Here is a 26,106-nt window from a genome sequence, read left to right on the forward strand (position 1 = left end):
GCTGCTTGGTCTAAATTAGAATTTATCAGCCTACCATCTATTAACACAGTATGAAATGACTGATAATCAGACTCCAATGACCAAACCGGAAGAAACAAGAAATATTGATCTGTGGATGATGAAGTAAACTATACAATGAATTGGGCAATGGTGAAAGAGAGAATATAATTACTTATCGGCGTACTAATAACTAATACTGGGATATCTATGGTGAAAGCTGAGGGTTACAACTTTCTTTTTAAAATCAATCCAGTAATAAGCAGAAAGTAAGATGGTTTTGGCTACTTCGAGCTGCATTGGCTGACTTAACTGGTTTGAACCCATAGCAGTGGATGTTGCAGCGAGGAAGTTTGCCAGCAGACTCTTTAAGCAGACAAACCATCTGCTTGGGTCTCTTGCTTATTAGTAGCAAAATAACTTACTATTTAACTGTTCTTAATTTCTGCTAGATAACTTTGGTAAGACTTGGTATTGGCTGAATGACACAAGCAAAACTGTGGCAATGGAAGTACTTCTCTAGTTCAGTCTTGCAGTGACTTGGCTTGTAAAAATAAAATAAGCAAAAATTGTACATTAAAGACAAAGTTACCATATCGCAAAAGAGAGAGCAAAGGCCCAGTTTGTTATAATTTAGTGGTGGTTGAGCAAAAAACAAGGTGAGAACCCAAACATGCAGACTGACAAAAAAGGCTGAGTGAATACAATCCAAGTGATTTATTTAACAAAATATATGGGCAAACCAAATCCACTCAGGACAAAATTCAAAACACAAAAGGTATTACCAGAAAAAACAACAATCTTTTAACCAACAGCAAAACCAAGGACAAGACTGGAATACTCACTATAGCCACAGGGAACAAGGAGAACCACACATAAGGGATGATGCCACAAAGAAAAAGGAAACACACAGACTTAAATAGACAGGGAACAAATCAGACTCAGGTGAACACAATCACAAGGGTGTGAAAGACACATGAAGGATGGCTACCAAAATAAAACAGGAACTGACAACAAACTAGTCTAGATCCTAACACAGTTGGCTCCAGATATGGAAAAAGAAGAGAACAAAATAAAAGAGTAAAGAAGAGTGAAAAGAAGAGAAAGCAAAAGCAAACACAAGTGTAAGAGAGACCTGTTTTTTTCCTGCATTTTATCCTGACTATGTGTCATGGGTGTGAAAATGGTTGTTACCGCCAATCAGGGCTCTTCTCTCTCCCCTCTTTGCTGTAACCGGAGGATATTTTCTTTATGAAACGTTTGTTTAATTTGGGGTTTATGCACAGAAATCAAATATCAATCCGTCCACCCTCCCATTAAAACACCAAAATATAAAATGTATGAAAGTAAACTTACTGTTAATAAAAAGGAATAGTACAAACATGTTTTTCCTGACAGTATGTCATTCAAAACTTTAAGCATAATACACCTGATAACTTTACCAAAAGGGAATGAATGCTCTCTAGTATTAGTACTAAATGAGATACCACAATTCTTTTCTTAGTAGTGATAAAATACCATTGTCACACACACATTGCAGAGGACTAACTACACATGAACACTAGATAGCAGTATGGTCACTTGGTAGAAGTTCGCTGTATAACAACCGTTTACAAATTAGGCTTAGTGTGTGTAATAAAGAGGTGAATGGTTTTCCCTTTAATTAAATCCTTGGCTTTTTGCCAAGGATAAAACAAATTAATTCATCTTAATTCCAACATGCATTAAAAGGGCACAAGTTCTCAAGTCACTGTTGGTATGCAAGCAGATTTATGGCCATTCTCTTATCTACTGCATCCTTCTTGTTCCAAGCCACCTAGAAGGGGGCCAGCAGTGTTATGAGTGTTTATGTGAGTGTGTGATGAGTCTCTAGTCAGAGTTCACACCTTGGTGATGTTTCTAGTTTCATTTTCTCTGTATGCAAAGAGTAACAATCACAGGTGAGGTCTCATTGCTCATTATAGAATGAAACTCGTTTTCATTCTGTTGAGATTTTGATAACCATTTGCTTTGTTTTCTTTTGGGTCCTGGTAATTCAACCAGACCCTGTTGTAAATCTTGCTGTTATGACTCCTCCATTCTGCATAATGCCAGTGTGATAGTTTTGTTGTGGTAGGGGTTGACAGGAGATGCTTGGGTTCATAAACAAACTAAATATACCCACCATGACTGTTACATTTTTGTACAAATGGACCCAAATAGAAAAATAGAAGAATGGCCAAATCCAGTGAACTCACAAGACACAGACAGGGCAAGGACTGAAGCAGGTGATGGTTTGGCACCTGAGCACAAGCAAGCTCACAGGGGAAAAAAAGATTCTTAAAGAAAATGCTTAACTGATTCTTCTGAGGTCTCAGTCATTACCACATAGATGAACTGACTATTCGACAAATACTGTGTGGAAACATTGGTGCTTATATACTGTTGCAGCAGGTTAGTCTTGATTGTCTCATTGTGAGCAGGTGTTCTCAGGAGAGGAGGAGGCCGGACCAAACCTGTCAGCCATGACCTGCATGAGTTACATGCCAGTGGGTTTTTATATACAGGATTACAACAGCTGTAGAACATCCTGTCACAGACTTAGTTGACCCACTAAAAAGAGGTCAAGTGGTAGAATCTCCCCATGGTTAAACAGCAAAAATGTTAATTAGATTAAGAGTATCTGTCAAGCAGTGGAAAGAAAAACTAGTAAAACTAAGGCTCACAGGTTGCTGTAATATATGTAAAAAAGGCACGACTGTCTATAGCAAAGCAATATATCTGGCAAGCAAGATCATTACAGAGAATGCTGGGAATATTATTCTCCAACATGGACCAACTACTCAACACTGCCCCCACCTGTCCACAGTTCTCTGAATCACATTGTGAAGAACTTGTGTAGTTCTTCAAAAAACAAAATAACTTCAGTGTTGCTGCTGATGTAAACACAAATTATACCAGGAAACCCTGCAAAAATGATATAACCTTGGGCAAATTATCCTATTTTACATTTACTGTGCTCTGCAAGACTGTCGCTGAGTGTAGCTCCTCCACCTCATGTGCTATATGACCCTGTACCTACAGCATTTAAAACAGGTGTATGACAATGTTTCAAGTCCTGAAGATTAGAAAAACATCTCAAACAGGCATCTTCCCAGATGCCTTCAAATAGCTGTTGTAAATCCATTACTAAAGAAACCCAACCTAGATGGTAATGTACTAACCAACTAGACCTTTCAACAGTAATCAGAATCAGAATCAGAATCAGAATCAGATGCCTTTATTAGTCTCCCGAAGGAGAAATTCCATTTCAGTTACATCCCGTCCAAGAAACACAAAAAAAAGACAGTGACACATAACAGGGGAGGACAGGAGCGGGAGAACTGTGGGTCGCACACATGGAGAGCGCCCCGTTTACTTAGATGTGAAAGAGGAAAAACAAGAGGAAAGAAGAGGGTAAAAAAAAAAGCAACTCCCAAACTAAGCTCCTGTAGGGGGGGCACAGTGTGGGATTAGGAAAAAAAAACACCTCGGCACATAAGCAACATAGTAAGACATTACAACAAAATCTCAAGGACTTGCACATGTGGGAAAGGTGGGGGGAGTTGGGGAGGGTAGGTGTCGCAGCACAGACACTGGGGGCGCGTGCACGCAGCCACAGTAATGTACTGGAAAAGATAGTTTCAGTACTAATTAAGTCCTTTCTTAAAGAAAATTTCAGTCAAGCACTGAAACTGTTCTTACTAAAATAATTAGCAGCTTCAAACTAAGTTCTGATGAAAATAAGGTTTCAATTCTTGTCCTGTTAGACCTAAATGCAGCATTTGATACAATTGACCGTGATATCTTAATCATCTAGAAGGTTGTTTGGTCTTTCTGACTGTTTGTTAAACTGGTTTAAAACATACATTAAAGGGAAAATGTTCTACATCAGTCATGGAGATCTGTTTTGAGGTTGCATAAGTGAACTACCTTGGTCCATACAATACTCACTATACATGCTAGCACTTCATGACATAATTCGAAAGCTCAATGTATATTTCCATAGTTTTGCTGATGACACACAACTGTGAATTTCTGCTGAATGAAAAGGGACTGCAGTTATAGACTCCATTAGTAACTGTCTTTTAGCAACAAATAAATGGATGAGCAGTAATTTCTAAAAATTAAACAGGGACAAAAATAAAATTCTAGTTGGTTCTAAAACCAAAAGTAAGAAATAAATTATTAAAAATGCTGTTTAATAGTCTGGGAAAATTAACTCCCTGGATTAAAATTGAGGTTACAAATCTTGGTGTTAACCAAGATTCAGATCTTAACTAGGTTACTTGCCTCCAAGAACACTGCGATCATGTGCTGGAGGTTTCCAGCAACAGCTGAAAATAAAATTGGGGATGCGGCCATGGTCAATTATGCCCCACAGCTCTGGAACACACTACCTGCATATCAGTGAAGCCAGCTCACTGAATATTTTCAAAAGAAAGCTAAAAATGTATCTATTCACTTTAGCCTTTAACTAGTTATGACTTTCCTGATACAGGCTTGAAACATTTGTGCTTTGCCTTGCACTTGTGCACTGTTGCACTTCTTTCAAAATGTTGTATTTTACTTGGCTTTCTGCATTTTATGTACTATGTATGTACTAAGTTTAACTATTTTATTGCTACTATTCATTGGGTTTTATTTTCCATCTTATGCCATGTATTCTCTTTATTCTATTTTCATCCTTTCATCCTCCTTTTTTTTCAGTGGGTTTTATTCTCTAGCGTATGTTAATATGTTTGTATGTTAATTCTTAAGTAAAGCACTTGGTGCATGTGATTTCTTTGTTGTAAAGCTGCAATTCTTGTATGAAAGATACTGCACACATAAAGTTTATTATTATCATTGCATAATGCAAAAACACATTAATTATAACTCAAGAACATAAGGGGAGATTATGTCGAATTCACTTTTGGGTACAATTGATGGGTACAATTTTGTGATCACCTTTATTAGCCAAGTATGTGAATGCCACAAGCTCATTGGTTTCGCTGATACTGAGGTTCAGGTGATTGTCATTGCAGCATATGACAAAACTCGCCATCGGTTCTCTGTATTCCTCTGCAACAATACTCTGTTAAGTGAAGATACCATGTTTCTCACTGAATTGGAATCATACATGTCAATATAGTGAAATGAGCCTGGACAGAAATAGATGTAAACTGCAACTTGATTGGTTTTTGCTGTGCATCTCTCTGTCTCTCAAAGATGCATTTTTGTAGAGGACATGGAGCTAGACTTGGACATTTGAGCTTGGACTAATAATAATAATAGCCTTCCCTAATGAAGTTCAGTGGTAGACAAACGATGTAATGGAGGTACTCAGGCCTGGCATTTTCTGTACTTGTACTGTACATATCCAGATAGACCAATATATATTTGGCAGAACCTAAAATTTAATGGTAATATCATCCAGGCTGATTTCTGGATTAGGCTCTAATTCTGATCTGTTTGTTGGTTGAATTATTACTAATGGAAACTAGCAAAAAGGCCATTTGAATGTTTAGAAACAGGAAGTTGGACCCGCATTTTAAATCACTCTTTATCACTCGTTCTCCCTCTCCTGCTCATTTCTTCTAATAAAAGCTGTCATTCAAATATGGAAAGTTTCAACATGAAGTATTTCTTTGCTTGTCATCCTCCAGGAGTTACCTGGACATGGCTAAAGTTTTGGTGTTTCGTCACCTCTTCTGGTTTGTGCTGTCAGTGGTCTTCATCACCGGGGCCACCAGGATCTCTGTGTTTGGATTGGGCTACCTGCTTGCCTGCTTCTTTTTTCTGCTGTTTGGGACTCAGCTATTGGTCAAACCATCCAGGACCCGCCTCGCCCTCTGGGACTGTCTCATTATCTATAACGTGGCAGTCATTATATCAAAAAACATGTTATCAGTAAGTATAGAGCTCTTCATTTGGTGCTAGTTTGCAGCTTTTAGGGCTTTCTTGGTTCCTTTAACTTTTTTCTTGGTAGTCAGTAAAACAATACTACTAAAAGTTTTGTAACATATTACAATTTACAATTTACAATTAGTCATTTGGCAGACTTTTATCCAAAGCAACAAACATATGAATTCACACAGCATCAGGGGCAGTTTTGGGGTTCAGTATCATGCTCAAGGATACTTCAGCATGTGGACTGCCGAGGCCAGGGATCGAACAACCGACCTGATTGGTGGACGACTGCTCTACCTCCTGAACCACAGCTACCCCATATATGGTGGTAGCTATGGGAAATTACAACATCAGCAAATTAATTAAATGTTGGTAGGTGAGGAAATTTAGAGCCCTACTTTAATTGCGCAAGCACAACAGCAAGCAGAAAGCAGCAGGTCTTGGGTGCATGCACTGTGTGGGCATGCATCCAATGTCAAACTTAGCAAATACAGTAACCACAACATACTCCTTTGTCACCTAGAGAGAGGCTCCCTTAAAAATTAACTTTTGTTGTTGTTGAACCTCAAAAACTGGGAAACATTGTTTATGTACATCAAATTCTTAACTAGACAATTTTCCCCCGGCGGGAAATTTTGAGCACGTTTTGGTGTATCATGTGCCTGGGTGCTCACTATCATTTTTGATGAGTAGTGAATCGAAATTTGTACGGAAGATGAATAATAACTAGAAAATTTCCCCCTGCTGGGAAATTTTGAGAGTGATACAGTGCGCAAACGCCGGGGTGTGTGGCTCGTGCTATAGAGGTCAGTGTCCAGTACTAAAGACAGAACACTGACCTCTATAGCACTGCAGTGCTATTAAAACACACACACAGAAACACACACATCTCAGTGCTCAGAGAAGTACTGAGGCTCAGAGGTTGTCACGGCAACTTGAGCTGGTGGCCATTGACGATAAGGGCCCCCCAGGCAGACAGACAGGGGCAACAGAAAAGCGGAGAAAAAGAGCCATTTTCCGCCTCTGCACTGCTCTCACATTTGGGCTTATCCTAAGAGAATGGTAGCTCCTATCAGAAAAAAACACAGACCATCATCGCTGTAAGGACTTCCTGAATGCTTCGGTGTGCTTTTGGTGTTTCTACACAAAATATTTTGCAGACACTTGCGAGTTTAAAACAGGGGTCCGTTCTGCTTCTCTCAGAAAATCTTTGTATTGGAGTCAACGAGGAGCAGAGACAGACGTGGCCGCACTTAGAGGCTGCTAATTCAAATTCTGTAAGTCTGATTTTTTGAACACATTGTGAGAGACAGAACAAATTTGTCTACAAATGTGGAAAAACCACGCGTCTAGAGCTAAAATTGTGGCTGGGAGGAGTGTGGAAAGACAAAAAATGTGGAGTTTTTTTAGGCTCTCTGCCACTCTGACCGATGACATCACGCACTCTAACACGAACATTCCGTGCAATACACACCCATTATAATCTCAAAATTTATCATGGTCATCGAACAGCAATTGATCAAAATCTACACAACCTATCAAAATGTGGAATAATACACCAATACACAAGACTTGTGTCTACGTTTTAAAGTTGAAGTGGCGTCTCTAGGTGAACGTATGCCGGAGCACTAATCCTTTGAAAAAGGTTGAATTTTTTTCACTTTTTTCGCCTTGTCCCCATCACTTTGAATGGGAAATTTTCATGCGTTTTCTGTGGAGATAAATGATAGCACACTGAGTCCGATCGAGACGCACGTTTTGGTGTATCATGTGCCTGGGTGCTCGCTATCGTTTTTGACGAGTAGCGAATCAAAATTTGTACGGAAGATGAATAATAATAAGAAGAAGAAGATGAAACACGCAGAATAACAAGAGTGTTCAGTGCTTTGCAGTACTGTATCACTAATAAGAAGAATAAGAAATGCGCAGAATAACAAGAGTGCTCAGCACTGTATCACTAATAATAATAATAATAATAAGAAGAAACATGCAGAATAACGAGTGTTCATTGCTTTGCACTGTATCACTAATAATAATAAGAAGAAGAAAAAACGCGCAGAATAACAAGAGTGTTCAGTGCTCAGCACTGTATCACTAATAAGTAGAACAAGAAGAAACGCGCAGAATAACAACAGTGTTCTGTGCTCAGCACTGTATCACAAAGAAGAACAAGAAGAAACGCACAGAATAACAAGTGTACAGCACTGTATCACTAATAATAATAATAATAAGAAGAAGAAACGCGCAGAATAACAAGAGCGTTCAGTGCTCAGCACTGTATCACTAATAAGAAGAAGAAGATACGTGCAGAATAACAAGAGTGTTCAGTGCTCAGCACTGTATCACTAAGAAGAACAAGAAGAAATGCGCAGAATAACAAGAGTGTTTAGTGCTTCGCACTGAATTACTAATAAGAAGAAGATGAAACGCACAGAATAACAAGAGTGTTCAGTGCTCAGCACTGTATCACAAATAATAATAAGAAGAAACACGCAGAATAACAAGAGTGTTCAGTGCTCAGCACTGAATTACTAATAATAATAAGAAGATGAAACGCACAGAATAACAAGAGTGTTCAGTGCTCAGCATTGTATCACTAATAAGAAGAAGAAGAAACGTGCAGAATAACAAGAGTGTTCAGTGCTCAGCACTGTATCACTAATAATAATAATAAGAAATGCGCGGAATAACAAGAGTGCTCAGCACTGTATCACTAATAATAATAATAATAATAAGAAACATGCAGAATAACGAGTGTTCAGTGCTCAGCACTGTATCACTAAGAAGAACAAGAAGAAACGCGCAGAATAACAAGTGTACAGCACTGTATCACTAATAATAATAATAATAATAAGAAGAAACACGCAGAATAACAAGAGTGTTCAGTGCTTCGCACTGAATTACTAAGAAGAACAAGAAGAAACGCGCAGAATAACAAGTGTACAGCACTGTATCACTAATAATAATAATAATAAGAAGAAGAAACACGCAGAATAACAAGAGTGTTCAGTGCTTCGCACTGAATTACTAATAAGAAGAAGAAGATGAAACGCACAGAATAACAAGAGTGTTCGGTGCTCAGCACTGTATCACTAATAAGAAGAAGAAACATGCAGAATAACAAGAGTGTGCAGTGCTCAGCACTGTATCACTAATAATAATAAGAAGAAACACGCAGAATAACAAGAGTGTTCAGTGCTCAGCACTGTATCACTAATAAGAAGAAGAAACGCGCGGAATAATAAGGGTGTTTCGCACTGTATCACTAATAAGTGCTATCACTAATAATAATAATAAGAAGAAAAAACGTGCAGAATAACAAGAGTGTTCAGTGCTCAGCACTGTATCACTAATAATAATAATAATAAGAAACACGCAGAATAACGAGTGTTCAGTGCTTTGCATAATAATAATAATAAGATGACACGTGGTGACAAGGTCAGGCAAGTTTAAAAACACAAGCAGCCATACAATCACACAGGCTGGAAACAAGCCAATAGTTTGTTTCAACCATTTTATTTCATGGTCAAAGTGAGCACTCATGAAATGTTGCTTTTAATCCCGCATTGAACAAGAAAACTGGTCAGAGTTGAAGCAGGAGGTGGGTCTGTTATAATAAAAATATATTTTTTCCCTCCAAAAAAATTTGGCTAATCAGGAGATTTGTTTCCAACCCGACCTGTTTGTATGACACACTAACTAATGTGTGTACAGAGTCTAACTAATGTCTGAGTTAAGTGGTTATGGTATAGCTACAGAACTCATGCACGTAGCTGCTTTAGCAATATTGTCACTGATGTGTACCCTGTCAAAAATGTAAATATAAATCAGGGTTACAGTAACTACAAGGACACCACTAGAGACAACAAGAAATGTGAACACGTGCTGCTGCATTTTGGAGCAACTGGAGAATATTTAGCAATGAATTTGGGCAGCCTGATAGTAAGGAATTGCAATAATCCAACCCAGAATCCTTAGGATTATGGAATGCCATCGTTAAAGAGATTAAAGAAAAATCTCCACACATGCATACAAGTATAAAAACACTGACCTGACCTAGAAGACAGTGAATTATGTATTCCATGTTTGTGTGTTTGTTTTTCAGATCCTGGCATGTGTGTTTGTGTTTGAGATGCAGAAGGGCTTCTGTTGGGTGATTCAGCTCTTTAGCCTGGTTTGCACAGTCAAAGGATACTATGACCGTAAGTGCTTTAATAATGATAATAATACACCATGACAATGATGATGTATACTTTAGGAATAGTTTCTATATATTTTAATCACAAATTACTTGTGGTTTCATTGTGCCATATGCTGTATATGTTGGTATTAAATGACACAAGAAATACAAATTTCAATATTAGCCTTTTGGCTGTTTTATCAATAATATGATTATGGTTGTGTTCTACAGAATGCCTTTTTAATCTTGGTATGTGTTGTGTTTGTCCTGACAGCGAAAGGAGTGAGTAACAAGACCTGCAGCCTCCCAGTAGAAGAAGCTGGGATCATCTGGGACAGTATCTGCTTTCTCTGCCTGTTGCTGCAGAGGAGGGTCTTCCTCAGTTTCTACTTCCTGCATGTGGTGGCAGAGCTGCAAGCTTCTGCCAAACAGGCCTCAAGGTATAGTACATTGGACAGATTACTGACTGAATGAAGGAGGTAATGCAGTGGTTTGAATGCTGGGGGTCACCCGGTTATTAAAGTTCCAAGAAAAAACAATATATCTCTGTTACAGATAATTACATTTATTTGAGAAAACTTACACAAATCAATCTGCGAAAGAACTTAATTTTATTATGTGACAAACCAAAAGGTTTATAATAAATGAGCACAGTTTCTTTGAACATTCAAGTTTATTCTTGAACTTTAAGGACAGTATATATAAGAAAATATTCTATCCTCAGAGGTCCACCCACTAGCCTTTTTGGGCATTCAACCACATGCCACTATCTTCTTCGCAGATCGAATGGAGTTTGTTCAAAGTTAAACAACTTTGAATCATAGTAGATTTAATGGGGCTATTGACACTGATCAACAGAAAAAGACCCTTTAATGTGAAAATGAAAACAGATCCCTCCAAAGTAATCTTTGTTACAAATATTGAATACAAAATACATGTTTGCAGAAGTCACATAATTAGTTAAATACCACCTTAAATCTTTCATTCAATTCAAGATGATAAAACTTGAAAACTTCCAATGGGCAGGAAGATGACAGTATCCTAATGATGCTATCACTGTATGTGCTTTGTGCTCTGTTCAAGTCACTTTCATCATGAACAAGAAATGCCACAGTTTACAGTGTGCTGTCACCATGAGGATTTTTGACATATTAGCCTCAGTGAAAACCAGATTATGTATTCAATGAAGATATAAATATTCAAAATGCTCTTTATTAACATATCAACAGATACTGGATGCAGACACACTTTCTTTTTAATTGAAACAAAGCTGCACTGGATATTGGCTCCCCAGTTACTTGCTGGTGGCAGCTATCTTCCTGACAAGTGCAATGACAGCTGTTTTTTTTCTCCTTCCAGGGGTTTTGAGCTCTTTAGAGCCAGTATTGTGAAGAACATTAACTTCCACCAACAAGCGGAGAGGAAATCTCTGTCACAGCTCAAGAGATCGTAAGTATCAAAAAGTATAAAAGACATAATAAGGAATAAAATGCAAAATAGAAAAAAATAATAATAATCAAAACTATTTATAGAAACATTCTATACAAGGCAGTACACTGTTTTTCAGTATTGCACATTGGATAAAAAGTGTGTAGCAGTATATAAAACATTATTGCTAATGTAAAAAAATTTACAAAAATTGTACAGGAAATGGAGAATTGCACATGGGTTTAGACTTGCACATGGTTCAAGTACAGTGTTTCTCACTAAAACTCATTGGTTAAAAAATGTTTAGCATTATACAGAAGAAAAGTACACCAATCAAGCAAAACATTATGACTATCTGCCTAATATTGTGTTGGTCCCCCTTTTGCTGTCAAAACAGCCCTGACCCATCGAGGCATGGACTGCACTAGACCCCTGTGCTGTGTGCTGTGGTATCTGGTACCAAGTGTTAGGCTGAGCCTTAATTTAGAAGTAGTTGGACTCAAGATACAGAAAAGAGATTAAGAGTAAAACAAGAAAACAAATGTATTAATTAAATCAATAACAAAAGGCGCACTCATAAGGAGTGGACAAATGAACTAAAGAAGAAGAAGAAGAAGAAGAAGCCTCTATTGTCACACCACATAGTACATGCATTTTAGTACACACACACACACGCCATGCTGGGTGAAATTTCCTCTCCGCTTTTGACCCACCCTTGGTCAGTCCTTCCTCCACGGCAGATCAGGAGCGGTGGGCTGCCATCCGACTGCCGCCCGGGGACCCAGTTTCTTTTTACGTCACCATCGGTCAGGTGGTGATCCATGCCTGTTTTTGGAGAGGAACAAAGTGAGTGACCTTAGAGAAGCGGTCAACAATGGTGAGGATGACCGTGTTACCTTTTGATGGTGGTAAACCAGTGACAAAGTCCACTGCTATGTGGGACCAGGGTCTCCCAGGAACAGGCAGGGGATGCAGGTGGGAGGCTTTGCTCTTTCACTGGGTATCCCATCACCCTCCTCCCCCCTGCTGGAGTTTACTGACCAAATGAACAACCTTATCAGTGCTGGTATCAGACTTACTCCTCGCCCATCTGGGATCCTGTCCCCCCAAATTCCACCCCGCCCCCTACAACCACCCTGTCCCCCTCCACCACCACAGCGCAGACGGGCACCACCTCCACCCCTTCCACGGCTTGATCTGAACCTACTCCAGTCCCCTAGTAAGAGCCCAGCACAGCCACCTATTTGTGTTGGTAACTGATGTGTTCCGGGTCCACCTTTTAAGGCAAATGTTATGCCTGACTTTTCCAAGGAAAAGCCAGGGCCCATTGTGCCGGAAGCTTCATTGATTCATGTCTCAATAGGTAGGAGGAGAAGATGTTGGACTTTTTAGCACATTTAAGTTAGCTCTTTTAAATGTTAGGTCTTTGGCAGGCAAATCATTCTTAATCAATGACTTTATCATCAAGCACAAGCTTGATTTTATGTTTTTAACTGAAACTTGGTTAGGACAAGATAACAGCGCAGCAGTTCTCAATGAGTCAACCCCTCCGAATTTCAGTTTCATAAGTGAAGTAAGAATGCATAAGAGAGGAGGTGGAATCGGCATTTTGTTTAATGATAGCATTCAATTCAGTAGAGTCTCTTATGGTCACTTTGAATCTTTTGAATATGTTGCCATTCAATCAAAGTCTCCCTGTCGGTCAGTCTTTGTAACCATCTACAAGCCTCCAAAATACAATGCAAAGTTTTCCGTTGAGTTTGCCAATCTACTGTCTGTTGTTTGTATTGATTTTGACTGTGTTGTGTTAGTGGGTGACTTCAACATTCATGTTGATAATCTCAAAGATGGATGTGCTAAAGAACTTTTAAACATCCTGGATCATTTTGGCCTATCTCAGCACATAACACATTCAACACATAACAAAGGGCATATATTAGATTTGGTTATTTCCAAAGGGCTTAATATTTCTGAGGTTGTGGTGACGGATGTTGCTCTTTCTGATCATTACTGTGTGTCATTTAAAATGGCCACACCTGCTATTCTTAACAAAAGTGGAACAGAGGTAATCAAAAACAGTTATATTAATGATAACACCTGTGCAGTCTTCACTCAGTCTTTTACACCATCACCAACACTGCCTTCAGCTTCAACTAATGACCTTGTAAATAGTTTCAGTTCCAAAGTTATGACTATTATTGACTCCATCGCCCCAGTTAAGACAAAAGTTTTATCAGGAAGGAAAAAGACACCTTGGAGAAACACCACACTGGTCAAAGTCCAGAAAAGAGTCTGCAGACAGGCAGAGCGCAGGTGGCGAAAAACTAAACTCCAGGTTCATTATGAGATTTACAAAAACAGTCTCCACACCTATAACCATGAACTAAAGAAGGCAAGGCAAGCATTCTCAGAGATTATCAACAGAAACTGTAATAATGCCTGCACTTTGTTTTCCGTTGTGGATAGACTGACAAACCCAACAGCATCAGTCCCTCCTGAGCTGCTATCCAACAAGTCATGCAATGAATTTGCAGCCTTTTTTACAGATAAAATTTCAAGGATAAGACAAACAGTGTGCAGCTCCAGCTCAGGCAACATGATAAGTCCATCTGTGCCTTCTTGTTCTCCAGTTAATCTAGCACATTTTAACCTTCTAGATCATACAAGGCTGACAGAAACTGTATCACAGTTAAAATCCACAACATGCTGCCTTGATACTCTGCCAACAAACTTTTTAAAAATGTTTTTAATTGCATAGCTCCAGATGTGTTGCAGATAATTAATAATTCTCTTCAGTCTGGTCACTTTCCCCAGGCCTTGAAAACTGCAGTAATAAAACCTCTCCTAAAAAAAACTAATCTGGATGCTTCAGTAATCAGTAACTACAGGCCAATATCAAATCTTCCCTTTTTAGGAAAAATTATTGAAAGGGTTGTTTTTCAACAAATGCATGCTTTCATGATGCAGAACAATCTTTGTAATGCATTCCAGTCTGGATTTCGTCCACACCACAGCACTGAGACTGTACTTATCAAAGTTTTAAATGACATACATCTGAATAATGATGCTTCCAAAACCTCAGTTTTAGTATTATTAGATCTCAGTGCTGCCTTTGATACAGTTGATCATGACATACTTCTCGACACTGGAAAAATGGGTGGGACTTACTGGCACTGTACTACACTGGTTCAAATCTTATTTACAAGATAAAGACTACTTTGTGTCAATTGGTGAGCATGTGTCTCAACGAAAAAAGATGATGTGTGGGGTGTCACAAGGGTCCATTCTCGGACCACTTCTTTTCAATATCTACATGTTGCCTCTAGCTCAGATTATGGAGCATCATAATATTTCTTATACTTACACAGATGATACACAACTTTATATTTCTGCGTCATCACATGACTCCAGTCCCTTACTTTCACTGAGTGAGTGTATTCATCAAATCAATGAGTGGATGTGCCAGAATTTTCTTCAGCTTGATGCAGATAAGACAGAAGTGATTGTATTTGGCCCCAAAAATGAAAGGTCAAAGATCAGTGCTCACCTTAATGCCATGTCACTGACAACAACAGATAAAGCCAGAAATCTTGGTGTAATTATTGATTCTGACCTGAATTTTAACAACCATTTAAAGCCCATTACCAAATCAGCCTACTACCACCCGAAAAATCTAACCAGAATTATGGGATGTCTGTCCAAAGAAGACATGGAAAAACTAGTTCATGCATTTATTTTCAGTAGGTTGGACTATTGCAATGGAGTCTTTGCTGGCCTAAACAAAAAATCAATTAGGCAACTACAGCTGATTCAAAATGCTGCTGCACGAGTCCTTACAAACAGCAGAAAAATGGACCATATCACAACAGTCCTCAGATCACTACATTGGCTTCCTGTGAGTCAAAGAATAGACTTTAAAATCTTACTGTTGGTTTACAAAGCATTAAATGGTCTAGGACCAAAATATATTCTAGATTTATTAACTCCATATGAAGTATCCAGACCTCTCAGGTCATCAGGGACAGGTCTATAGTGTGTTCCCAGAATGAGAACCAAACAAACAGCTTTCAGTTATTATGCTCCTTACCTGTGGAACACTCTCCCTGCACACCTGAGGTCTGCACCAACTGTCAGCTCATTTAAATCAGGGTTGAAAACATTATTATTTGCTACAGCTTTTACTTAAAGTAAATATATTTGCTCAATGACTTTAATCATTCTTAATGCTAAGTTATTGTCTTTTAATGGCTTCTGTTTTTAATTTTCCTTTAACTGTATTTTATTTTAATTTATTTATTTTTTTTATTCTCTTCTAATCTCTTTCTTTCTTTCTTTGAAATGTATGATTTTAATGTACTTTTATGCTTCTGTAAAGCACTTTGAATTGCCTGGTGTATGAATTGTGCTATACAAATAAATTTGCCTTGCCTTGCGCACAGACGGTGCATGCAGCCACGTACTCACAGGTATCGGCCTCGAGCGATGGCCATAAATTGCCTATTGGGGTCCGTCTGTATGAAAACTGGGGCCGTGGTGAACAGCCCCTTGAGCTTATTAAAAGCTCTGTCTGCCTTGTCAGACCAGCTAAACTTCACTTTGCTAGACGTTAGCTTCGTCAAGGGGGCAGCAATCTTACTATAGTCCCAGACAAACCTCCAATAGAAGTTAGCGAACCCCAGGAATCACTGCAACTCCTTACAGGTTTTCGGGACAGGCCACTCCTCCACTGCTCTCACCTTTTCCAGGTCAGCTCTCAGGCTCCCTTCCTGAATGACAAACCCAAGAAATGAAACTGACTGAACTGGTTCTGGGTTACTAATATGAGCTTCATTAATCAGCTGTAATTCAGAAGTGACTAATTGAGTTTGCAGGTGGTTACGCAGCATACCAGTCAGATGAGACATGTGCCGCGTAAGCTCAGTAATTTGAACCGCCATGTGCTGGCTAGACTCGCACAAAGCCTGGAGAAGTTGCTTGTGTTTGCTGAATAGCAGCTCCTAACTGATAAAGGCTCTTTTCACCGGGTCTGCAGAGTCCATTCTGGCTGGATTATTCTGTTAGGCTTAGCCTCAATTTAGAAGTAGTTGGACTCAAGATACAGCCTGGAGACAAAGAGTAAAACAAGAAAACAAATTTATTAATGAAATCAATAACAAAAGGCGCACTCATAAAGAGTGGAACAAATGAACTAAAGATGCACTCAAAGCAGTGGATTAAACAAACTGAAGGCACACTCAAAGGAGTGGAACAAACAATTTCTCCATGTGGGAGGTTGAAGCTGAGCAAGGCTGAACGTGGCTGGTAGGCACTGCAAAAAACAGAGGCAGACGTGAAAAAAGAACAAAAGGAAAAGCCACCGTACAGGGTGTAAAAGGTTGAGACAGCAAATAGCAAAGATAAAGTACTCACTAGGTACGGGCTCTGGAATTTCATGGGAGAGATCAGGATAATCCGGCGACAAACCAAGCTCAGCGTCTTCCTTATATACCAAGCCTCTAATTAGGCTCATGCGCTCCAGGTGCGCTGCTGGAGAGGCGGAGCCAGCTAGGTGCAGGGAAACACCTAGTGGAGACAGACAGGGGAACAGACAGACAGACACATAACAGTAGGGAAAAGGGACAACAGAGAACACTAGGGACAGACAGGTTAGCGGATCCTAACACCAAGATGTTAGCAGCAGATTCTTTAAGTCCTGAAAGTTGGGAGGTGGGGTCTCCATGGACTGGGCTTGTTTGTCCAGCACACATTACCGACGCACATGCACCCGACCATCCACATGACATAAAAGAAAATATGATTCCTCAGATCAGGCCACCTTCTTCCATTGCTCCATGGTCCAGTTCTGATGCTAACATGCTCATTATTGGCATTTTTGGTGATGGACAGGGGTCAGCATGGGCACCCTGACTGGTCTGCGGCTATGCAGCCCCATACACAACAAACTACGGCACACTGTGTATTCTGACACCTTTCTATCAGAATCAGCATTAACACTTTTGGCAATTTGAGCAACAGTAGCTCATCTGTTGGATCGGACCACAAGGGCCAACCTTCACTCCCCACGTGTGTCAGTGAGCCTTGGCCACCCATTCCCCTGTCGCCGGTTGACCTTGGTAAAGACTTGGTAAAGAAGTTAGGAATGTAATATTGCACTAGATATTGCATTAGATGTAATGGCATGATGATTAAAACATAGAATCACACACTGCAAAAACAGTGCAGACTAGTAAGTAACTACATAAACACACTGCTGCATTAGACAAAACTACTGTTAAACAGTCTGACCACAGTTGGAATGAAGGACCTGCGGTAGAATTCCTTCTTGGATGCAGCAGTCTGCTGCTGAAGGTGCTGTGCCTCTGTGCACATGTGCCTCTGTGCACATGTGAAACCACTCGTTTCGGTCACATGATATGGTAGTAAAAAAGTAAGTCCACAAGCTAGAAAAAATAAGTAAAAAACAAACATCTTTGAAGAGCTTCTTCGGAAAGGGGAAAAAGCCAAATGATGAGACAGAAGAAGAGCCTACAACCTCCAAGAAAAAGAAAGCTGCATTTAAGAGACAATATCAGCAGTCCTACTTAAAATACAGGTTTATCACTTCAGGTGATTCCTACGCACCAAGCCTGCTCTGCGTAAAATATGGCGACAGGCTCGCAAATGAGGCAATGAAGCTTTCTCGTTGAAGAGAAACAAGCGCAGGGCTCCCACTAATTACAACAATCACATTCAGTGTAATGGTGAGCTGTATTTTTAATAATTAGTTTTTATTTGTTTCTATGCTGGACTGTGAAAATATTGCTTTGCATGAAACCAGTCCATGGTGCAAAAAAGGTTGGGGACCGCTGCTGTACAGGACATTTGTGTTGTTTGTCCAGTCCAGTTTGTTATTGAGGTGGACACCCAGGTATTTGTAATCCCCTATGATCTCAATGTCCAAGCCCTGGATGTTCACTGGTGTGGTCTGTGGTACCTTCCTTCGGAAATCAATGACCATCTCCTTCATCTTGCTGCTGTTTATGTGCAGGTGATTCAGTCACTGTATTGTAGTTTGTTCATCTGTGATACACCTCCAATGATGGCTGTATTGTCCAAGAACTTGGCAGAATGTGGCAGCTATCAATGTTGTGTCTGAAGTCTGATGTGTAGAGGGTGAAGAGGAAAGGAGAGAGCAGTGTCCCCTGGAGAAGTAAAGTTGTCAGGTCTGGACTGGTAGGAGTAACGGGGATAGAATCAAATCTGATGAAAAACAGTTTCAGCTCATTTGCCCATTCCCAGTCTCGCTGCTGTGACCTGAGTTTTCAGGCCCCTCCAAAACTCTCTGGTGTTGAACCCCTGAAGGCGCTCCTCCAGCTTCCTCCTGTGGCTGTCCTTGCCTCTCCTTATCTCCTGTTTCAGCTCCCTCTGCACTCTTCTCGGTTCATCTTTGTGCCCTGATCTAAAGACCTCTTGTTCAGCAGAGCTTTCAGTTCGGGGACACTCAACGCTTATTGTTGGGGAAACACCATACCTTCCTTGTAGTCAGTGTTTCCCACACAGAAGTTAATGTCGTGTTATGGTTGAGGCAAAGGAAGGCCAGGACCCAGTTGCAGAGACGTTGAAAACCAGAGTTTATTAACAAAATGTTCAAACAAAAAAGCACCTTTGGCAGGGAAGAGGTATTTGAAAGAGCAAAACTAAAAATCACCGCTACAGGGAAAAAGTACCAAAACAAAGATAATTAGAAAAAAGCTAATAACTGTAAGAAAGTAACAAAATAAGGAAAACTCAAAATTCACCATTTACTGGGAAGGCTATCTACAAAAATGCGGAACAAAAAGCGACTATGAAAACTCACAGTGAAACGCACCAAAACAGATCTGAAGAATGCAGGAGGCAGGAGGAGCGAGACGAGAGAGGAAAGATCACTCTGTAGCGAGCTGCGTGCAGCGTGGAACAAAGGGAATAGCACAGGAGTTGAGCATGAGGTGCTTTAAGAAGCCGAGCTGATTAACTGATGAGAGGCAGGTGTGGCTCATGAAGCTCGCTCCCAGAGGAGATCAGCCCCGCTTCTCTCCCGTTCCAACCTGCTGAGTGAGAGTGGAGGAAAAGACACCATATCAGAGAGTGAGAAAAACAATGACTCAAGACCAGAGCCATAACATGTAGTCCATAATGCATTATCGAGTTTCAACCTTGTTATTGAATTGAAGGTGTAGGATAAGGTTGAAGTCAGGGCTCTGCTAGTACAAAATATAGCTGCTCGACGCCTTGCAGGAACAAAGAGGCATGATCCAATCACCCCTGTGCTGGCCTCCCTACACTGGCTTCCTGTTAGATATTAAATTGATTTTCTCACTGCCTTCTGAACTCAGACTCTTTTTCTTCTAAATCTCATCTCAAAACTCTCCTTTTTGTGGAAGCTTTTGGAAATGCTGTGTTCATGTCCTTAACCTTTTCATCATTTTATCTGCTTTTTCTCATTTTATTTTTTATTGCATTTTGTAAAGCACTTTGTAACATTGTTAATAAAAGCACAATAAATAAAGTAATAAAGTTTATTATTCTTACTATTCTAAAGTCTAGTTTAATTTTTCAATCTTTCATTTACTGTCTCAGTGTAAGTCTGGCTCTGTTTGGTCCACACAAACTCTGGAATTAACTGTTGATGAGGCACACCTGCTAATTGAAAACCATTCCAGGTGACAACCCATGAAGCTGATTGAGAGAAAGAGTGTGCAAAGCTGTCATCATAGCAAATAGTGGCTACTTTGAAGAATCTAAAATGGTTAAATTTGTTTAACACTTTTTTGTTTACTACATAATTCCATATGTATCCCTTCATAGTTTGGATGTCTTCAGTATTAATCTACAATGAATAAAATGAAAAAAATAAAGAAAAACCATTGAATGAGAAGGTGTGTCCAAACTTTTGACTGAACCAATGTGCCATTTTTCTGTTTCCTATCCCCTCTTTTCTTGTCCTCTTCTCTTAGGATGCAGAGAATTCGCTCCAAGCAGCAGAAGTACAAAGATGGACACAAAACAACTGAAGATTCCGACACAAGTCAGACTATTGGTAGGACTTGCTGGTTTACTGTTTAATTGGAAAAATATTCAGTAAGTTGTTAGAATTCTAAAATAATCAGTAAACATGTAAACATGTGTTCTAACCATGCCATGTCCCTCTGGAACATGAGAATGGTCAGCCAGTCTGTCCAAAAGGTTTCAGAGGGAAAACTGAATTTTTATGGCTGTAGTAATTTTGCAGGTCTATTTCATTCTTCCTGACCGCCAAGGCAGTGCTCGACATTTCTGGATGTCGCAGGTCGAGTATTTAATATCAACAAAGTCACATGTGACCTGGGATGACACAGAGCGTAATATATATAATCCTACGTCCTCCTGAGACATATCCCTTCCAGCTTTTCGCAGGAAACCATGGATGTAGGTCGTATCGATTAAAGAGAATAGGTGACTTACTTTTCGGTTCGCTTTTGCTTTAATTGAACTCTCTGAACTCCTAATTAACTGACCAGTGATTTTGCCAGGGCTTTCACCAACTAATGTCAAGGATAGGCTTTTGCTGGCTCTGGAGCTCAGCTGGTAAGTGTCTACTTTTGTTTACTTCAAACAGAATGGGCTTTCACAGGTACCTCTTCTTGGGTGTCTTTGAATTTATTGTCACTGTGTAAGTGTTTGTGCTTGCAGTAATTGCCAAGCTTGTTTTCAGCGTAGTCGATTCTGGCTGTTGTAGACAACATAGTTAAAGTTACTTTATTGCTTCATGAAGAGTGCTCGTTAGAGCATGTACCTTCTTAATTTAGGTAAGGGAGCGTTGGCTCCCCAATTAATGGTTTTCGTTTGTGGGTTGTACTTCTTTTGTTGTGTTTGCAAGTTTTGTAACTAAGCAGCCTCCACTTTCAGCCTCCTAGCTATACATTGAGGAGTTTCACAAATGCTGGCCTGCATTGTGGAATACCAGCAGTTATGTGCTTGGCTGGATGCCAGTCAAGGATCCATCAGTGTCCTCCCTCATTGCTTTGACTTCCTGCACTTGCTGCCCTTCCAAGTTTGGATCAATGGCCTCCATTTGGATCCAAGGTTGCACCATTCCAAGAGTCAGGGTGTTCAGCAGGAGGCCTTCTGGCATTGCAGCCATGGAAGGACAGGGCATTTCTGACTAGAGGCATGTCATTAGGCTCAATCCCCTCCTGATGCAAGGTGGTGGTGACCAAGGCTTCATCCTTGGGGTGGAGGCCAGTGTGCCAACACAGAGTGAGGGGCCTGTACAGGAAATGCTGGAGCATATAAATGTGGTCAAGCTCTGTGCCATATGTTTGGCGCTCCAAAAGTTCCAGCCATATTTGAAGTGCAGGCATATTCTTGTATGACCTGACAACAAGTCTGCTGTTTACCATGTCGATTGTCAAGATTGCCCCAGTTACTATGGGTGGCACATTGGCTCCTCATTTGGGCCTTTCCTCGCTTTGCCAGTGTCAGGGCCATGTATTTGCCAGGGTTACAGAACATAGTGGTGGATTTTCTGTCCCACCAGAAGCCTCCCTCAGAGGAGTAGAAACTTCACCCAGAGGTGGTCACAAATTTGGTTCCGCTAGGACATGATACCCTGGCACACCCATGTCCAGATCGCCTCCTCTGTGCCTTCCCACCATTTCCACTGACAGCAGTGACACTACACAGAGTGCAGCATGGCAACCATGGACTTCTGTTGGTCGCCTCGAATTGGCTGGGGAGGCCCTGATTTCCAGGGATACACAGGCTCCTCGAAGGTTTCATTAGTGCTGGCACTGGAAGCAGGACCTGCTCTTGCAACATTAAGGCCGCATCTGGCACCCAAGCCCTGAATACTGCCCAGTGAGGGCCTTGAGGTGTTATGTACAGGCGACTGCTGGCGTTCGCCACTGTGATACTATGTTTGTCTCTTATGGGGGCCATAGGAAGGGGCATGCCCTGTCCAACCAGTGGCATTCCAGGTGGATTGTTGAATTGAGGAGGCATACAGGTTAAGGGATCTGCCTGTATTCTAAATGTCAGCGGCCATTCCACCAGGAGTGTCTCCACATCCTGGGCAGCACTAAGAGGAGTGCCTCTAAACGAGATGTGTGCTGTGGCCACCTTGGCTACACCTTGCACTTCTGCCTGTTTTTACAGGTTCAAAACTGCTCCCCATGCAATCGCGACAGCCATCTTTCACTGACCGCTCCATTCATTCATTCAACTTCTATACCCGCATATCCCTTTTGGGGTTGCGGGGGGCTGGAGCCTATCCCAGCTGGCAATGGGCGAGAGGCGGGGTACACCCTGAACCGGTCGCCAGCTGATTGCAGGGCTGACCGCTCCATATAAAGTGGGATTTCTTGCGACTTTGTTGATAATCGTCATCCAGTGATAAGCACTGCCTCTGGTGGTCAGGAGGAAAGAAATGGAATGGAGTTACATCAGTCACTGCAGTTTTATGAATTCTGGATGTTCTCTGTTGCTCTGTTGCACCAGAGTTCTCTGTTACTCAGAATGACATAGGCTTATGTACATTATGTCACAGGCGACATTGTTGGTATTAAATACTCAACCTACATGGGCATGAGACGGATAACATCCAATGTTAAGCACCGCCTCTGGTGGTCATCCAGAATTCATAGAGCCACAGCTACAAATGTAACTCTCGAATATTTTAACTCAACCAACATAAGCCCATAAAACTTTTCAATTATCCCTTCTTCTCATCTTTCTTTTCTTCCTTCCTTTGTCCTTTATTTCATCCTTCTGTAGTGTAGTGCCATCTATGTATCTCTCATTTCTTTGTTTCTTTGTCCATTTTTCTTTGTCATTTCTTTATTCTTTGAAAAGACCAAAAACTTTAGAGTAGCAGTGGGAAGTTTTCATGTAGCAATCAACTGAATTGCAGTGGTCATTACAAAGAGTGCCACTCATTCTTACTTGAATACAGTTTGCTGCCAATACATGTTTGCTCTTACTGCATGAATCAATGTTTGACCAGAAGGGGGTAGAAAAACTCCAAAACAAGCTGAGAGACTTACAACCCTGACATATCTTTTCATTTTATTGTCAAGCACATTGCAACTTTGTTGTTGAAAGGTGCTATATTGGCAGTGTGCCATGAAATCTGTTCAGCACATTCGCGTTTCCATAAAGATTAACCCATTTAATTTTAATAACCACATTCCCTCCTCCAGCATCACCCTCAGGTTACAATCATGTTTTTAATTCCACTATTAGAAAACTCTAAGATTAGCAAAACTGCCCACATGGTTATCATGTGCAGCAGTTCCTTCAATCTGAAGTTTCTCATTTCCTTACAGAGATCCAGACAGACAAGAAGGCCAGGAAGAAAAAGTGGTACCAGCCATGGTTGGACCATGCTACAGGTATGGCAAACATTCTGTTTTATCTTGGATTACCACAAGACAAGGCACTGATAGGTGAAAAACATACTTTATCAGTGAACTAGTACTTCTGATCTACCTACAGATCCTACGTCATTGTGTGTCTGTTCTGATACTTTTGTTAATACTTCCTCACTGGGCTTTCTGGAAATGCAGCCGATTGTTTTGAATTTAATTTTGGAGTAATACTTTGTGGTACATTATCCATTCTTTCCTGAGTAATGTTTGTTTTGATGGTTGCAATCTTATCTCTAGAATAGGCAGAAAGTTAATTGCATTTTGTAGTAGTTTAGGCGATCTTAGTAGTAGTTGTAGGGGCAAGGTTCATGAGCCTGTCAACATCTGAAAAAAGAACTCTTGGAGTGTAACAATTCCAAAGTCCAGAGGAATTAGATAGATTGGCATATCTGGCTGCTGTACTCTTTTAAGATATCATAGTGGACCCGTAGTTTGAATACTCAATATATTATGGAGTTGGCAAAGACTCTGGCCTTTTGTTTATATGCAAGATAAAGTTTTCTGCCAATTCAGAGGTAAGATACCATCATTTCACAGTGTGTCTAAAATTACAATGCAGCACATGAAGAAAGACAGTGCATTCATTTAAGTAGTGATCAGAGCCATGACTGATGAAATGTTAACAGAAAGTCCCTGTGTAATGACAAGATCTATGGTATGACCACAGCTATGAGTTGGGTCATGAACGTGTTGCATGAAGCCCAGATCTTCCAATAGATGTAAAAAGTCAGTAACCCTCTTGTCTGTTTTATTGTCAATGTGCAAATTAAAGTCACCAATAATGATTATATTGTCATAATTAGAGCTGTTAATAGAGAGGAGCACAGAGAAATCAAGCAAAAAAAGTTGGGCAATGCTGTGGTGATTTATAATGAATAATTTGCAAGAATGGGTACCTGACATTTCAGTATGACATCATGATGCTTAAATGAACTGAAAACATCAAAAGAAATATGCCTTGAGCTCAGAGCACCAGTGCATATAGTGGCTGTCCCTCCTGCCCTCTTTATTGCCTACTGGAGTAGGGCTAATAATATTTTTGTGGGGCAATTTCAAGAAGAGCAGCAGATACGTCCATGTTTAGCCAGATTGTAGTTAAATATAGGCAGTCAACCTGACGTTCAAAAATAAGATCATCTATTAAAAGTGTTGTGTTGATGAGGGACCTGATATTTAAAAGTGTCATTGGCAGATTTACTGTCTTGCTTTCAACAGCCATTGGATGCAGGGATGCATGCAAGGCTGTTAAAATATACTTCACTAGTAATTAGGAGTTTAGATCTTACATAAACTGAGAATTTATCCAATTTGATTTTAAAAACTGCCTATGAGGTCTTTTAGTTACATGGACTGGAATCCTAGCTATATTGCAGGATGACTTCACAGGTCTGAAACCAATTGTTGACTAATAATAAAAAAAAATGGTGTCAGCTGTAGAGGGATTAGAGTTTTTAGAGGGTCCACATGGTAAGTGAGGCCGACCAACTCAGCTACGCTGACCAGAAGCGACTGTCGGCAATGTTGAGATCATAATCAAAGGAGAGGGAAGCGCGGAGGTCTACGGACTAAGCTACGGCTAACCCCACATCTTCTATCGCTACCCAATATCTTCCTTGCCAATGTTCGATCCTTGCCGATCAAATGCACAAGCTACAACTTCAGATTACCTTATGCTTATGGACTGCAATGTCATGATTTCACTGAAACGTGACCTAACAACAGCTTCACAGACAACGTGATAGAGCTGCTCTTCAGAGCGGACAGAACAGCAGAGCACTCCAGTAAGACCAGGTGCAGAGGACTGTGTATTTACGTGAACAAAAGTTGGTGTACAGAATCTGTTATCACTGGGAGCCCCTGTTCTGCTAATCTGGAATATCAGATGATCAAGTACAGGCCTTTTTATTTGCCTAAAGAATTTACATCCACTGTGATAACTGCAGTTTATATCCCCCCGGATACTAATGCTAAACTAGCAATGAAAGAACTGTATGCTGCTATGTACAAACAACAAACTGCACACGCTGATGGAGCCTTTATTGTTACTTGAGACTTCAACCACTCTAACCTGAGGACTGTTCTCAGAGGAGACAAAACCCTGGACCATGTTTCTACAAACATTCCTGAGGCTTACAAAGCCACCCTCCTTCCCCACCTGGGACAGTC

At 40.4% G+C, this 26,106-nt stretch overlaps 1 protein-coding gene across 3 annotated transcripts in view; it reads left to right on the forward strand.

Moving 5' to 3' along the window:
- piezo1 (piezo type mechanosensitive ion channel component 1 (Er blood group)) overlaps positions 1-26,106 on the forward strand; it is a 209,035-nt gene that overhangs the window by 122,782 nt on the left and 60,147 nt on the right. For all 3 annotated transcript variants that reach the window (XM_076743050.1, XM_076743051.1, XM_076743052.1), the window contains exons 25-30: positions 5,664-5,907; positions 10,013-10,109; positions 10,362-10,527; positions 11,447-11,536; positions 20,491-20,573; positions 23,839-23,904. In XM_076743050.1, the coding sequence (XP_076599165.1) occupies positions 5,664-5,907; positions 10,013-10,109; positions 10,362-10,527; positions 11,447-11,536; positions 20,491-20,573; positions 23,839-23,904 (746 nt within the window). The remainder of the gene's footprint in view (positions 1-5,663; positions 5,908-10,012; positions 10,110-10,361; positions 10,528-11,446; positions 11,537-20,490; positions 20,574-23,838; positions 23,905-26,106) is intronic.

This window comes from Chaetodon auriga, chromosome 11, assembly GCF_051107435.1.
Source record: "Chaetodon auriga isolate fChaAug3 chromosome 11, fChaAug3.hap1, whole genome shotgun sequence".
In the NCBI taxonomy this organism is placed as follows: Eukaryota; Metazoa; Chordata; class Actinopteri; order Chaetodontiformes; family Chaetodontidae; genus Chaetodon; species Chaetodon auriga.